The sequence below is a fragment of the Sinocyclocheilus grahami genome, unplaced genomic scaffold, assembly GCF_001515645.1.
Source record: "Sinocyclocheilus grahami isolate Dianchi unplaced genomic scaffold, SAMN03320097.WGS_v1.1 scaffold100.1, whole genome shotgun sequence".
Taxonomy (NCBI): domain Eukaryota; kingdom Metazoa; phylum Chordata; class Actinopteri; order Cypriniformes; family Cyprinidae; genus Sinocyclocheilus; species Sinocyclocheilus grahami.
The window spans coordinates 787,110-804,246 of NW_015505279.1; the positions used below are offsets into that span (position 1 = coordinate 787,110).

The 17,137-nt window shown below is 40.9% G+C and overlaps 1 protein-coding gene across 5 annotated transcripts in view; it reads left to right on the plus strand.

Moving 5' to 3' along the window:
- The first annotated feature begins 2,845 nt into the window (after positions 1–2,845).
- Positions 2,846–17,137, plus strand: part of LOC107588233 (neurabin-1-like) — a 48,586-nt gene continuing 34,294 nt past the window's right edge. For 4 of the 5 annotated variants that reach the window (XM_016276263.1, XM_016276266.1, XM_016276267.1 and 1 more), the window contains exons 1-2: positions 2,846–2,955; positions 3,421–5,283. In XM_016276263.1, the coding sequence (XP_016131749.1) occupies positions 3,550–5,283 (1,734 nt within the window). In that variant the 5' untranslated portion in view covers positions 2,846–2,955; positions 3,421–3,549. Of the gene's footprint in view, positions 2,969–3,420; positions 5,284–17,137 lie in introns of all 5 variants that reach the window. The other variant, XM_016276264.1, reaches the window with a different exon arrangement.

Sequence of the window (17,137 nt, forward strand, 5' to 3'; positions counted from 1 at the left end):
TACTACATTGAAAGACGATCATACTCTTGAGTTTAGGTGATTAAACCAAATGTTTTCATAACACATTACAAAGACCCTGTGTTTAAAATCAAATGTGGACTGAAAGTACATTTAACAGTAATGATGAGATTCAGGGTTTAAAACAGGTTGGGGTGTATATGTATACCTTTATATAACTTTCATGTGAAAGCTGCACCAAAACAAAAACAAAAAATTGTATTAACCCTGTAACATATTCTGGTCTGACTGAAGCAGGCACATTAGTGACACACACACACACACACACACACTGCCAGACATAAGAACTGAAGGAAACATCAGACAGACATCTGTGAACTGAGCTGGAACATGAGACGGGGTTTCCAACTGCCACATCACACCGAAACACACATGCTTTGTATTCAGAGACTGAACTGTACCCATGTTTCTTTTCAGTAAGATAAATGTTTATTACAGCACAAGTTGAGATAAACAAATCATAGTGACAACAGCAAGCATTCTCATTGCAATCTGAACTCTGACCTATAACTTTTGTAATATTCAGTGCTGTAATCACCGAAGGATGACAAATATTCAGATTAGTGGCCAATCAATTAGGGGTTTCAATTACAGATTCTTGAACTTGAAAATCTGTTCACCTCCATTATTACTCATGTGGTTCAATGCTTCATGTTCAGCCTTCAGAGCCTACGTCTTTATTTTAATTAATGGCTCATCATAGAAAGGTCATTAATGATTTCAATTAATTAATCAAACATTAAGTAACAAATATTAATAATTCATAAATGGAAAAATAATTGAAGAATTAAAACAATTAAATCAAGATACAATGGAAATAAACTGCATTTAAATTATATTAAATAAAAATTTTTTTAATTTAACTGAATTAAATTTCACATTAATTTAAATACATTTTTACATTAATGTAGCGTGAGGGCAGCATAAGGTCTATGGGCAATTACTAAGCCAAATCAACCATAGCCTGACTAGGCCACCCTGAATCTTGTTCTCTTCAGGGAATGTTAGGTTAAGTTATACGCACAGATCCGTGTGGACCAACCCAATAAAAGGAATAACAATATAACAAAGCTTACAATTTATTATTGACAAAATATCACAATCACTTGTAAAACTTTATTCCTTATTTGATTAAAACACAACAAGGTACACTCTTAAAAGAGGGAACACCAACAACCAAAAAACTAAATAAAGAAACAAATGAAACATAAGCGGGCACTCGAGGAGGACTGACCGGCCACCGGTGTGAGCCCACGCTATTGACCCGGTAAAAAAAAAAAAGAAAGTACCAAAAACACACACACACACAAATGTCACTTTCTTAAAGGAACTTACGGTCTTACAAGGGACCTCACTACATCTTCCCCCAACTTTGTATTGGCGCCCCGACTATAACAAGGAAAAGTAAAAGAGGTGGGTGGTCTTAAACCCAGGGTCTAAAAACGGCTAATGCCATGATATTACTAGACCCAGGGACTTGAGAGACTGCAGCCCCAGGTGCCCTATAGTCCCTGTTCCCACCCGCACTGCTTAAAGGGCCACGCTGGAGACGCGATGTGCCCGTACTCTGTCCACTAAGGTGAAATGGTGAACCAGACATTTCCGACCCGCAGAAGAGAATGGCCGCGGGACACGAGGAGATTTAAAAGGACGTTTTTAAAAAGTGGTTATAATAGCCTAAGTTTGAATTTGCCTTGTGCACTGTTTGATTTCGCACCTTTTTTGTCTTCTGTTTCTTTTTTATTACTAAATTGTGTGCAGGGTGGCGTAGTCAGGCTTTGGTGCACTTGAGCCAATAGTATCCCCTCCTGCTCTGTGGCTCTGCAAAACAGAGGGTGCTAGTTTTCCGTCGGCTGACCAGAAGGACACAAGGTCTGTGGGGGACGAGGCTAATGATGGGGCTGGTGGTGCTGAACCTGAGAAACAACGTGCTCATTAGCACAAGTACTGGCAAAATGGCCTGGTTGTTGGCGTGGCCTACACACTACTGGGCCATTACGAGAAGATGAATTACGCTGTTGCAAGGACATAAAACGTTCAGAAAGTTCATTAAGCTGTTGTTGTTGTTGTTTAACCATAGTTTCTTTTAACTCAGTGATCTCTGTCATCTGAGGGGTAGAACATACTCATGTGTTAGGGTTTATTTAATTTAATTTTATCCTTACCTGGGCTGAATCAACCGTGCAGTCTGGAAACGAAATAAACCATACTACTGCGAAGGTTTGTCTAATTAATAGCAGGGTTCCTAGTAACGTCACCGTGACCTAATTAATATTCATGAGCCACACCTTCGCCATAGTAGCACATTCAGAGTCAGGAAGGGGGCTGGGATTAATAGCAGCCCTGGAATGTGCTCGTGAGCGACAGGTCTGAAATGGGTGTGTTGTTCAATATGAAAGAGAGCCATTGGAGATGCGTAGGGAAGTTCGATTCTTTTGGTGAACCGATTCGTTTGGACTGTTCGTTTCAGCCAGCTAATAAACGATTCATCAGTTATCGCGCTCAACAGTGTTCCCAGAAGTTCCCGTAGCTCTTTAAATAATAATTTGGTCATATATAAAATCCAAACGGTATAAAAAGTCTCATGTTCATTCTCAAAACAAAATAAATAAAATAATTAACTAAACTGCCTACTTATTTATGTGTTCTAGTTTGATTTTGTCATTCTGTCTGATACCCTTTTTAGATTTAATGGTCCAGATACGTTTCTCTACCTGCTCGAAAAGAGTGCCAAATGTTGCCTGTTTATTTGTTCACTCTCTTAAAAGGGTTTCCCTCAGTGAATCGTTTAAACCGAATCATTGAACCGACTCAAATGAACGAATCGGACAGCACTTCGGCGGAGACCCATGGCGGTGAAACAAATGACATGGTTGGGGATCTGAATCACACAGAGCAGAGGAACCGGCGCCCGTGGACAGTGAGATACCCGCGGAGGTGAGAGGAGGAGGTGACTTGATTGTTGCAGAAGCTGTAGGCTACTTGTTTGTAACTCGGTTTCCGAAACTTTATTTGGATCATTTGTTGCTGAGCTATTGTTCCGCGGCGAGTCCCACTGGAGCAGCTTTAGTGGGTTTGTGGGCAGGTTTAACACCGATCGCGGTAGTTCTTGATCATTTGAAGAACATTATTTCATCTAGTTTTGAATTGTTGAACAGTATCTTAAAGACGCCGTCAGATATTGAGCTCTGAGTCGAGGGGATCTGCCTGCAAATCACTGCTGGAAAGTTTTGATCCGAGTTGATAAAGTTTCTTTGATCAAGCGGATGAGTCAGATTTGATCTGCTAACAAAAGAACGGCGAAGTTAACGTTTTACGTGCTAGTGCTTTCAGATCGCGTTAAAACGGCGATCGCCCGCTTCGCTTGAGAATGTTACATTGTTTCTGTTCTCTTCTCTTCAGACGAGCGCGGGGATTCGATACAATGTATCAGAGTGACTCCGAAGGGGTCGTGCCATTGTCCGATTGAGGAGACAGGACCACGGACCTAAAACACAGTTTTAACCTAGAGCATTTTGAAGGTCATTGAAAATGATCAGAGCAGAGAGCAAGGGTGAACGCACCCTGCGGAGTGCGTCCCCGCATAGAAATGCGTACAAGTCGGACTTCCACGCCATTAAGTGCTCTTTTGATGGCACCAAATCCGACAGCGAGGCCAAATCTTATGCTAATGGAGCCAGCGACCCCCGGGAGGACACTAGAGGGAGGCCGTTTGGCAACCGGGTCAACAAAATAAAGAACATCTTCCTGCAAATGGACGGCCAGCAAGCGCCTGAGAGTCAGGAACCTGCTCACAAAACAGACGCATCTTCTCCTGTATCCCCAGTGTCCAGCACTCACAAAACCGGCCCCAGTAGCGCCAACAACCAAGAGCCGCAGAGCGCGGACAGAACTCCAAAGGGAGAGGAAGTCGAGGTCGATAAAGTCACCCTGGCGGAAAAGTTTTCAGTTACCAGAAAACTCTTTGAGAGAGGGATGAAAGAGCAGCCCGCCGCAGTGCCCGGCAGAGTTTCTATTCGTGGGGCCCGGAGGTCCTTTGGATCTTCTGAAAACTGCAGCAGTAGTGTCATCAAAAGCCCGACGTCACCCGTGGGGAGTGCCCCAGAGGAAAGCAGGGATGTTGAGGACTCAAAACTGGTCAATAGACTTAACGCCGGGCCTATTTCAAGGCGGCTGGAGAACTTCATTGTGGATGGCGACAAAGACGAGTCAGTGCAAGCTTCTGCTGAAAGTCCTGAGAAACCGAGCAGCCCCACTGAGCGCTCGCTGCCATCCCCTCTACGAGGGAGTCCCCAGAAACCCACCTCCCCTGGTACTGATCCAGCACACAAACCCACATCCCCAAACTCTGACACGTCACCCAAACCTTTCTCACCTAAATCAGACTCCCACAGCCCTCCGTTCAAGTCCATCAGTCCGATTTCATATAACCCGACCTCTCCGACCAGCAGGAGCACCGGCGAGCCTCGTTCACCCACTGCTCAAAGCCCGTTTAAGCCGTCTCCGTCATCAGGAAATGACTCGGTGAGAGAGTCCATGACAAATGAACCAACCCAACTTAGTAGTACTCCAGCGAAAGATGTCAAATCTTCAGCAAGTAGCCTATATAAACGGCCTCTGAGTCCCGAGGAACCAAAAAGTGAAAACAACATAATTCGCAGTCCGTCTAGGGACATCTCTCGTGAGCAGGCCCCACAATGTCTGGACCCCACTGGTGCAGGAGTGGTCCGGGCCGAGCTGGTAGTGGTCCAGAACGAGTCTTCAGAAAGCGAGGAGAGTGATGAAGAGTTTTTGGAGGATGCTATGACAGAGGTGAAGCTACAAAGGGAACTTAAATCTGAGGCACCGATAGAAGATGTTGCTGACTCTCTGAAGGTGTTATCACCTCAAAACCATTCAGAGGACAAACGGCTGGAGAAGGATGTGTGCTTCTCAGCAGAGCTGAAGAAAGAGCAACCAAATCAAGAGGATGAAGAGGAGGAGGAGGAGGAGGAGATCATACAAAAGAGGAATAGCTGTCATGAAGATAATGATGAGGACAGCGAGCAGGAAGATCCAGCTGAATGTGGGAAAACTTCTCCGGTGTTTTATAGTTTTGAGAACGCAGCGTTTGTGGATGATAAGGAACTGGTTCAGGACCTGCAGGTTGAGGAGGATGAGGATGAAACTGAGGTGTATGAGGAGTTTGAGGAAGTTCCTGGTTTGTCTGAGGATGAAGAACAGCCTCCAAGAAGGAAAATCAGGTTCTCCACTGAGCCGATACGGGTAAGCAGTATCACGGTGACAAAATAACATTCAATTAAATACATTTTTTAATTTTTTTACATATTTTGAAGCTTATTTTTTCCCATTATGGCATTTTCATGATAGTTAGCTGTAAATTCTCATTTCACATTGGAATGCAAAATCTGCTTTTGTTTTGAATTTGATTATTAGAAAAACGCTCAATTTAAGGTTTATGAGCAGTCTCTGGAAAGGAGATGTTTTGGGGACATTTCCAGCTCTCTGTGAGGCCCGGGGTCAAAGCTCTCACAACAGTTGGGCAACAGAGAGAGGCTCATTGCAGAACATTTGTTTGGGGGTTGAAAAGGGGTAACATTTTTAGAAATATTGTTGACATTGTGATTCAGTGAGGGACAGAGCGCTGACCTGAAATGCGGATAGTAAATAGAACAGAAAAGTATGCTGGCATAGATCTGTGTTTTACAAGCAAAGCTGATAGGACAGTGCTCCTCAGAGCAGCCTTCAGTTAAAAAGGCCTATGGGTGAATCTTACAAAGCCTGTGAAGAACACGTGAGGGTCATATCTAAGTCTAAAACATGGAATAAAATTATGATATGGGAATAAACTTTTTTATTTTGCGATTATTTAATGAAAGCTTTTTTGGTTACCAACATTCTTCGAAATATGTCCTTCAAGGGAAAAATGTGCTTAATATTTTTCACTCATCATATTTAATTTGTCATTCAGTGCTCAATATTTTGTCCCCGAATCGCAGTGATCAGACACCACTAGACTCTGGCCCCGTCCTATGGCAGACAGCCACGGCATATGGTCCTGATCTACTTTGCCACGCGGCTGATCAGGCCTTGAGATGCTTAATGTCTTTTAATCTATTTTAAGTTAATAATTTCCATCTCATGCATTCCTCAGCTCAGGAATGTCTTTCACACCTTAGCTGGTAATGATCTGCACATGGTTTTCTGTTTCCATTGGGCTGTTAGAAATAAGAAATAAACAGAGCCCTGCAAAGATGGCAGCAAGTTGCCAAAATACCAGCAGTGGCCCGTTCCCGGGGCATTCCAGCATCTGGGAAGTTCTGCCTCTTATCTGAACGGCACTGCAGACTCCTGCACTCAAAACAGGTGTGCTGTACAGAGCATTAGCGATAATCACCTTTCCTTGTGTGCAATCTTCATTTTGATCTCTCTCTCTCTCTCTCTCTCTTTTCATGTGTAGCCTACATGCTCCATGAGATAATAATCAAAACTGTTCATTGGAAAAAATGTGGTGCTGCTTGTTTGTGCAAAATTCACCTCCACAATGCTAGGGTGTAGTTTCTGTCACTGCAGTTGCTAGGGTGTTCTGGGTGGTTGCCTTGTGGTTTTCTGTAATATGGAGTTAATATATATATTAAAACACAAACCAACACATTCTCACCTGTGAAAGGATGTCCAGTTTCTTCTGGATTTTGCGCAGTGTTGAGGCATCTGGGAAAACTCTTTGATTTTTAGTGTGAGTGACAACACACTGACTGTTCCAAGATGGCGGATGTGTTGACGTTGAATGTGGCGTCTACCTTTTTATTTTTATTTTATTTTTTTAAACATGTTATGCGGTGTCAAAGGTGTTCTGGGGGTGTGGTTTTTTTCGTAGTTTATTGGCAAAGATCCCACCATAGACCTTTAGTCAGGGTGGCATATTTAATTGCTTGTTGGTGCAAAATTCACCTCCACAATGCTAGGGTGTAGTTTCTGTCACTGCAGTTGCTAGGGTGTTCTGGGTGGTTGCCTTGTGGTTTTCTGTAATATTGAGTTAATATATATATTAAAACACAAACCAACACATTCTCACCTGTGAAAGGATGTCCAGTTTCTTCTGGATTTTGCGCAGTGTTGAGGCATCTGGGAAAACTCTTTGATTTTTAGTGTGAGTGACAACACACTGACTGTTCCAAGATGGCGGATGTGTTGACGTTGAATGTGGCGTCTACCTTTTTATTTTTATTTTATTTTTTTAAACATGTTATGCGGTGTCAAAGGTGTTCTGGGGGTGTGGTTTTTTTCGTAGTTTATTGGCAAAGATCCCACCATAGACCTTTAGTCAGGGTGGCATATTTAATTTCTGAATGAAAACGAGAACATGAGAGATAGAAGTACAATGGTTCAATGGATTATACTGTTGTTTAACAACATACCGACTGTTCACATGTGACTTTCAGTAGACAAATACTCCAGAAGTTTCGAAAGTTGTGAAAATTGCATGTGATCTATAACCTTTATACAGTGCGTGTCATTGTAAAGACTGTAAGTCTATCCCTTAGCCTCGTTTTCATCTGCATAAAATTCAATATAGTTTCTAACCTGACTAAAGTCTATATGTCTGTATAACATGCTAGTTTAATACTCTGGGTCAGGGATTTGTTTGATGGATGACTAATGAATGATGAACCTTTTTAGGACCCACCTCACACTTACTCTTTTTTTTTGCCGTCTGTTTTCATCTCTTATTTCTCTGTGATTGTGAAATGAAGGTGTGTAACTTTGTAAACAGGTCTTGTCCTGGCTTGAGGGAGGTATTTTTCCACCATTGTGTTTCATCTTGGTCTTAACATGTTGAGCTAAAGAGTGTTTGCATTGTTGATGTGGATGTGGGTTCATAACTGGGGATTCAAACGCTTCCCACATGACTGGTCTTTTATGAACAGGTTTGGTGATGTTGTAGAAATGAAACATGATAAAGCTGCATCTCTGGCACACTTGAAGCAGGAAACGGGAGATCTGTCTGGTTCCTAGTGAAAGAGATTTTATCCTATGGTTGTTGGCATCTGTTGTAACTGGCATTCGTAGTTGAGTGTAGTATGTAATGGTTGTCATTAAATAGGGCAGAAATCAACTATGAGTGATTTATAGATTTGTTTTGGGAGAGCTTGACTCGTAAGCCGCGGTCACACTGCAGTTTTCATTCCATTGACTTCCATTCATACATATGTGAATGCGTCAGACTGGAAACATGTGAAAAGTATCGCATTTCGCTGCATTACAAGGTTTAAGATTTGGGACCTTCGAATTCGTATCACGTGAAACTGTGTGACCAACAGCAGATCGATACGTCACAGCATGACCTCGTAGCTGAATTAACATAAATTTAAAGGGGTCATATGATACTGCTAAAAAAACATTATTTTGTGTATTTGGTGTAATGAAATGTTTATGCAGTTTAAAGTAAGAAAAACACATTATTTTCCACATACTGTACATTATTGTTTCTCCTCTATGCCCCACCTTTCTGAAACGCGTCGATTGTTACAAAGCTCATCGGTCTAAAAAGTGAGGTGTGCTGTGATTGGCCAGCTATCTAGTGCATTATGATTGGCCGAATACCTCAAGCGTGTGACGGAAATGTTACGCCCCTTACCATACTGTGATGCCCTGTCCGGCCGGAGCGATGAGACAAAAACTTGAAAACCCATTATAAACTAGGCATTTGTTGCATCCAGTGGGGACATAATTACTGATTATAATGACTTATACTGTCTTTATACACGTTGCGTTGCATTGCGCCGCGTAAACGTAAAACCATGTCTGCATTTGTGATCGGAGAAATGACAAACAACAAGCGCTACTCTACACTGCCCAGAACTCGCGTTTGAATCATCAGTGGGAAATCCTTTAAATGAAAACGTACTTACAGTCTGTGAGTCAGAACAGACGGCATTGTAGTCTACTCTACCAGGATCAGGAAACAGTCCTCCATAAAATGTGCTGCACACATCTGAATATTTGGGTTGAACTGTTCTAGAACAGTGTTGTAAATACATCTTAACCACTGATTTCTAGTCGTGTCCTCTTTTGAAAGACCAAACAAAGTAGTTTCGCTTTCACAACGAAACACACGGCGGCCTAGCGTGAGCAGAGGCGGTGGGCTTGAGAACGGCGCGGCCGGCGGATTCAACGAACGAGCGGCAACCACATGTGACGACTCCTGGCTGGACTCCGCTTCGTCCACGGTGAAAGCCGATCCGGCAATCCACAGCACTAAGTTGATGTATTTCCTCAGCAACCAGCACAGAGCAGCTCTAGGGTTGATGAAGCGGATATCATCGTGTAAAAGCATAAATTAAATCTGCCCATCTATATGAATATCATAACAAATCAATGTCTTTTCCAATAAAAGATTCATATGGATCTCTATGTGAACCTTTTGAAATGTGAAAGTTTTGGTTACAAGGTTAATCACAGTTTTCATTAACAAAAAAAACTTAATTTGTGTTCTGAAGATCATCTTACGGTTTGGAACAGCATGAGAGTGAGTAAATGATGACAGAATTTTCTTTTTTGGATGAATTATCCCTTTAACACAGATTTACACAGAGCAATCAGACATTATCGTGGCAGTTCACACGGTCCTGTGAGCCACTGTAGCCAACATCAACACACACTGCAGACGGTCTGGTCAGTGGTCTGTGCACTGCTCTAAAAGTTCAGTTATTTTTTGGAGATGATATTTCACAATCCCCGCCCTCAGATTTAGTCATTAACTGTGTCCTCAGCTGGGATGGATCTTTTATGGCTTCCTTTAAAAATATTGAAATTACACCACAAGGATTTTTGGAGCTTCCCACAACTGTGATTTATCTGCTGATAGAAAGTTTATAATCTGGAGTGAAATCATAGAATCGCTGCTTCTAAGGTTTGACAAGTTTAGTTTTAATAGTGCTAAAGTGTGTGGACTGTGTTTTTTGTGGTGTATAATGAATATGCATCTTGTCAGCCTCACATTGTGTCCTAAACAGTAATTTTCAGAATCCAGAAGGAAAAAAAAAAAAAGTAAAATGTGGTGGAACGTGGTTAGGACACATTTGCAGCCTTATACTGTACACTGTAAAAAATGGCCGTGAATTTAACGGTAAAAGACTGTGAAAATGCTACAGTAAAAACCTGTTAAATGGTTAACGGTAAATTCCCCTACTATATACGGTGAAAAACTGTATTGGACATTACATGTATTGGACATAAATTTTACGGTAGTATACCGTTTTTGGAAGTGAAAAATACCGTATAATTTACAGTGAATAACCGTAAATTGACATTCCCAGAATTCCCTGCGTTACATTTCAAATTTTATGTTGTTGTTGTTGAAATAACTATGTTTCTTCTTAGTTTGTTCTTATCAGTTTTGTATATTAGGGTTGTGTGTTACACCTAATGTTGTTAAATGAATGTTTATTGCATTATCTCAGTTTCATGTGTGTTACCGTGATGGTGTTTAGTGTTTGTGTGAATGACACGGTGCCCCTTCTATATATGTTAGTATTTAAAAGCTGCTTGTGATGGGCTTTGGTTCATCATGTGACTTTCTCATCACCTCCTGCATTTGGTGGTTATCAGTGTATTACAAAGATACAAAACAGATTTCAGTACTTCAATAGGTTGGTATATTAACATTCTATCAGTTAATGAAATTACGGAATTATAAAACGTTGCTACCGTATTTTATACGGTAAAATTCCGGCAACTACAGCTGCCGTGTTTTTACCGTAAATTTTACGGATTTTTTTTTTACAGTGTATGTTTTAAGTTTACAGACAGATTGATGCTTAATGCACACAAACATGGCAAGAGCATTCTGACAATCGCATGCTCCAGTCTGACTGGCTGAACTCATGCAGTTTTCAGGAGTCCGGGTGCACTAGCAATAGTCTGGCAACTTGAGTTTTGTTTCAATCCAGCCTCAGTCGAGGAAGTCTTGTGCTCCAGCAGGGTAGGAGGCAGGACAGGGTCTCACGGTAACCTGAGCCTGTGCTGTAGAGGAAGAGAGACAGGGAGACCGAGTGTGAGAGAGAGAGAGACCCTTTGTTCAATAGACCGTGTAGACAGAGTAGAATAACTCCCTTGATCACTGTCTTCTGTCAGATGTCTCTGTAGCTACTGAAGTCATTGTGGTCTTATAAAAGGCCACATTCTGCACCTTTTTAGCATTTTATTGTTTCCACCTACAATGTGAGTCAAGGTTTCAACAGTCGTACTTTACTTTTGAAACTTAGTTTCCACCTTCTGACTTCGATTTAACAAGGCGGTTTTTGCTCTACCTTTAAGAATTCCATATGTAAATACCTCTGTTGTGATTGGATGTTCAGTAAATAAACACAAACATAGCTAACACTGTCATGCATTAGGCTGAGCCAGGTTTCTTAATGTTGACAATATCAATTTAAGTTCTGCCCACAAAGGTAGTCACAATAATTCATAAGTTATCTGGGATTGGCAGTTCATTAGCCCTGCCCACTTAGTTACTGTTGCTATGCCGGTCAAACGGTATTATTGCCACTTGTTATGCCTCTGGCAAATATGTACAAAGAGCTGATAGGATTAAGTGAAATATCCCAGGAATTACTAATGATTAACTGTGTGTTTATGTCCGTTATTTTAATCTCATCTACTGGTCTGTCATGGAAGGCTTCGTCTGGAGCCTAGAACTGGGCAGAACAAAGTTTTGAATAGGTTTTCTGTAAGAATTTGTATACTGAGTCAAATGTATGTGAACACAATGTATTTGTAGTGTAAACGCTAATGCGTCCTGCTGCATTACTCAGCTGTCAGTTGTACCTAAAACAAGCACTTTAAACAGTCCAGGCTGCATGTGGCTTCAGTTCAATGTTGTCTATCAAAACATCTAACAGCAGTTTCAGAAATGTTGGAGGAAGGAATCCGCTTCTCACTCTTCTCTCCAAAACTATCCACGATGATTTGAGAATATTCAGGTCAGGTGATTTGTCTGGTCAGGGCAGATGCTGAAGCTCCTGCTGTTCAGGTTTTATGATCATGACACAACATTTTTTGCCATTTTAGTATTGGTGCGTATGATTAAAGTTAAAGCAATTGCAACTCTTTTATGGATGTTCCTTTGTGAAGTTTCCGTGACCTGTTTTTGTGAAACGGGGTCAATATTGAAGTTTGCTGTCACTTTACTTTAGTAGTTATGTGTTATTTGGACACAATCCTTCTTGGTGCTTTTTGCCCCCTATTCTTCTGCACTGACGATGTCGTGTCATGGTTTGTGTACACCGACTTAATCGTAAAGAATGTCATTCGTAAAACACCAAACAACTGGGATGTTAAGGTTACAAAAGCCCCATTTTTGGAAGGCTAACAAGTAGGGATGTAACGATTCACTCGCGTCACGATTCGATTCACGTTTTGATTCACGATTCGATTCACAATTTTTTTTTAACAAAATTAGATTTAAGTAAAATTTGTCCTTTTATTATTGCTTGGACAAAATGCTGCAAGTTTCTTTGTGAAATTGAAATATATCACTATAATAATATACTAATATAGCATTTGCATATTATTGCTCTTTTGTTGGTTTTGATTGCTTCTATTGTCCTAATTTGTTAGTCGCTTTAGTTAAAAGCATCTGCTAAATAACAACATTTTAATTGAATGTAAATGTAAATAACAAAACTAAATTGAAATTTAAAAACAAGCCCCAAATCAAATAAATAAGTGGCACAAATAAAAAAAAATCTTCATCTAAACAAACTAAGGCTTTGTCTGTGCTCTTTCCATTTAAAAGTATGCATTTCATTTTAGTCATGATCCAAACAAAGATGCTGCACACATGCAACGTGAGCAGTTTTTAATCTAAATTAGATTTGTATAATTTCTAAATTTGAAGCAAAAACAGAATGATTTGACTTCAGTTTTGTGAAACTATGCATAAAAAAAAATCTGTGTGAAACCGAAACAGCAGACGAGCTGAATGAGACGCAGATTCACTCTCTGTCAGCAGGTGGCGCTTAAAGCGTTTCCTGGTTTCCGCTGTAAACAAAGCAGCGCTGCGCTTATAAACTTTAATATGCGTTATACAGAGGCAAGATGAAAGAAAAAATACCATCTAAACTTTTCAAAAGACCGTACGTTCCCCTCAGACATGCATTCATATAAACTCCTACCCCTAAATGAATCACGATTTGTTTAGCATCTCAACCGATTTGAATCGTCACGTATTTGAATCGGTTTTCAACCGGCTCGCGGTTAATCGTTACATCCCTAGTAACAAGTGAACTTTTTCACCCTCGGCTTGTACTAAACACTGCTTGCACTACACTGATAGACAACCTAGAGAATATACAGTAGACAACAAAAAGATACACAACTGATTTTAACCCCTATTGTCACGCTTTAGTTTGGGGACCAATTTTTAGTTTTAACTAACTATTGCACTTAGACGTGCATTTGTGGTTAAGTATGTAAATTTATTTATTTATTTTTTTTTTAGAAAATGACCGATTGTTTTGCTAGATAAGACCCTTATTCCTCGGCTGACGTGACGTGACATGTGGCCAAGTATGGTGACCCATACTCGGAATTAGTGCTCTGCATTTAACCCATCCAAAGTGCACACATACAGCAGTGAACACACACCCGGAGCAGTGGGCAGCCATTTATGCTGCGGTGCCCGGGGAGCAGTTGGGGGTTCAGTGCCTTGCTCAAGGGCACCTCAGTCGTGGTATTGAAGGTGGGAGAGAGCGCTGTACATTCACTTCCCTTACCTACAATTCCTGCCGGTACGAGACTCGAACCCGCAACCTTTTGGGTTACGAGTCCGACTCTCTAACAATTAGGCCACGACTTCCCTGGGATCGTGTAGAGCCCTTTGAAGCTGCACTGAAACTGCAATTTGGACCTTTAACCCGTTGATCCCCATTGAAGTCCATTATGGTTTCCTCAAAAACCTTAATTCCTTTGCGACTGAAGACAGAAAGACATCTTGGATGACATGGGTTGAGTAAATTATCAGTAAATTATTATTCTGGAAGTGAACAAAGTTTAGGTTTGGAGTAGGTATGGTCATGCAGAATAAGGCATTAATATGTGCTTTACAAGTACTAATAAACAGCCAATATGCTAGTAATATGCATGCTTATAAGCAACTAGTTAATAGTGTGAAATCAGAGATCCTCCTCTCAATATTCAATAACCTTCACAAGTGAGACTCTTGTTACTAGCAGGTGTCAACAGAGTTTTCTATCTCTGCTGACCGCTTGTGATCCGATCAGCTGAGATGTTAATACCTGTGGCATAGTAAAGAGCAGACAGCACCGCATAGTTAGTTAACAGGCGATGACACGGCACTGCGATAGTGACACAGAGGTATTTTAGCGCATAGTGTCAATGGCGCGTAGTATGTACTCGTAGCTGCTGGCATCTCAAATACTCACACCACAGATAGTGCTGTATGTGATGATACTTTAAACATTTGTTGGTGGCCTGGTGTATTTTTAAAAGGGTTGAGATGAGTGTACAGTGTTTGTAGAGTTCTCATGTTCTCTCTGAAAGACAGGTATTTCTGTTGGTGTGTCTAATAGTTCAAATCACACTGGCAGCTGAAGTGTGCGTTTTATCTCTTAACCCCTCTGCCCTTGATTCTGTTTTAATGGTCTAAACTAGCATGCTTGATGCATTTTTTTTTTTACATTTTCGGCATGAAAATAAAGCAATAGGATCCATGTTAATGAATAAAACAACAGCAAAAGTGTCAAAAATAATGTGGTACGCAATGTAAAATTAAAGTTCACTGAAGACAATGTTGCTGTGCAGTTTCTAGGGTGTTCTGGGAGGTTGCTTGGCCCAGCGAGAAACTACCCAGGACATCCAAGTTGAAAGAGCCTTAACTTAAAGGCTCGGGACTCGGGTATACTTAATTTTCCTCTCCGTTTCATGCACAGTTGAGCATGCAAACACTCTATTATCGTGAGCACAGATTACGGCATTCGGCATGTGTGCACACTACCGTTGTTTTTGAGCAGTTTTTCGTAAAACAATGCTGTATTTTGAAAAGAGCTGTACAAAAATAAACATGAAAAAATGTGTTTATCAAATACAATAGTGCAGAGATAAGAGTGCTGACCATGTGACCAAAACCACAACTCTTATTGGCTGGCAAACTTTCTTCGCAGTGCTATAGAAAAGAGATTAGTAAAAAAAAACTTGCAATAGCATGCATGTTTGTGTCTGTCTGAACACACACATTAACAGACATCTATTCAAATGTAAAACGTTTATTGCACTGAAATGTCACACTAAACATTCGTCTTGTGAAAAAGCCTTATATGACTCGGATCCCTAAACCTATGGAAATAAGTCTTTTTTTAATGTTAATGTCCTCCAGTTGGAAACTTAAGTTGTGCAGCAAAAACTAATACTACTAATAATAAATGACAATTTTAACAAATTCATAAATTACATAAGTAACATTAATTCAGCAAGTGACTAATGTTGATACAAAAGTGCTAATGATAATGAACTAGTCTCTCTTAGCGAGTCAGGATATTTCCTTCATCCTCACACAAGTCTGTAGTTATATTTAGCGACACAAGGTGTGTTCCTCCTGTTTACTGTTTGAAAGTGCATGTGTGTGCTGTCGTGTCCCGGATGGGGCGTTGTAGCGTGTGTGTGTGTGTGTGTGTGTGTGTGTGTGTGTGTGTCACGTGTGATTATGAAGTGCACCTGCCGTGCGCCCCACCTCTCACCGTTCATTGCAGGAAGTTCAGCAGCCTCTCCTCAAAGCTACACAAAAGTCTGAACAAACACACGGGTGTGGCGCTAACACGGGAATACTCGTGTTTCTGTTACACGCATCAGCCATCACCTGAGGAATCTCGCTCGCTCTCTGAAATAGTTTTGAAGAAAACTGGTTGACTGTATATTGTGCAGCGGTCTTCTTCTTTGAGTCATTTCCTCCTGTGCTCAGAGAGGTCAAGGGTCTGTAAGGGTCAGTTGTTTGTAACCAAGTCATAACCCCAGGATGAAAATAAAGAGGTGGAGCTTGTCTGGTGGCACTGCAGAAATGCGTCGCCTGAAAGTTCATTGTTAGAGAGTCAAAATAAGACTTTTTACACTTGTTTCGATTCCTTGTTAAAGGGGTCATATGATTCGATTTCAATTTGTCCTTTCTCTTTGGAGTGTTACAAGCTCTTGGTGCATAAAGAAGATCTGTAAAGTTGAGCAAGACTAAAGTCTCAAATCAAAAAGAGATATTCTTTATAAAAGTTAAGATTTAACCACACCTACCTAAAACATCTCGTTCTAACTCACCCCCACGTGTCTACCTCACTATGTGGGAAGATTTGCTTAACGCCGCCCAAATGTTCACGCAAAGAAAGAAGGCGTAACTTTTATTCTCGCTGTAGTATTGTTGTTGCCGCCATGTCGTGAAGGCGCTGTGTGCTTCGTTGTGAAAGAGAAACTACTTTGTTTGGCCTTCCAAAGGAGGATGATATTTTATGTTTACGCGGCCCGATGTAACGCAACGCGTAAAAAGACAGTATAAGTCATTATAATCCGTAATTATGTGCCCACTGGATGCAACAAATGCCTCGTTTATAATGGGTTTTAATGTTTTTGTCTCGTCGCACCGGCCGGACAGGGCATCAACAGTATGGTGAGGTGGCGTAACATTTCCGTCACACGCTTGAGGTATTCGGCCAATCACAGCACACCTCGCTTTTCAGACCGATGAGCTTTGTAAAAATCGACGCGTTTCAGAAAGGCGGGGCATAGAGGAGAAACAATAATGTACAGGATGTGGAAAATAATGTGTTTTTTTTTTACTTTAAACCGCATAAACACATCTCATTACACCAAATACACAAAATAATGTTCTTTTTAGCAACATCATATGACCCAGAGTTTCCAGCTGCTGTATTGCGCGGGAGGTGAAACACACTGTTCTCCGAAGGCAGTTTATCCAGAGTTGAGCAGCTGTAGAAATGCATTATGCTATATAATGCACATATTCAAATCTTACATCATCAATAGCAGTTCACTTCTACGATTATCACATAGAGTATGATGTTCACGATGGGAAAAACAAGGAAAAAATCACAGTTAT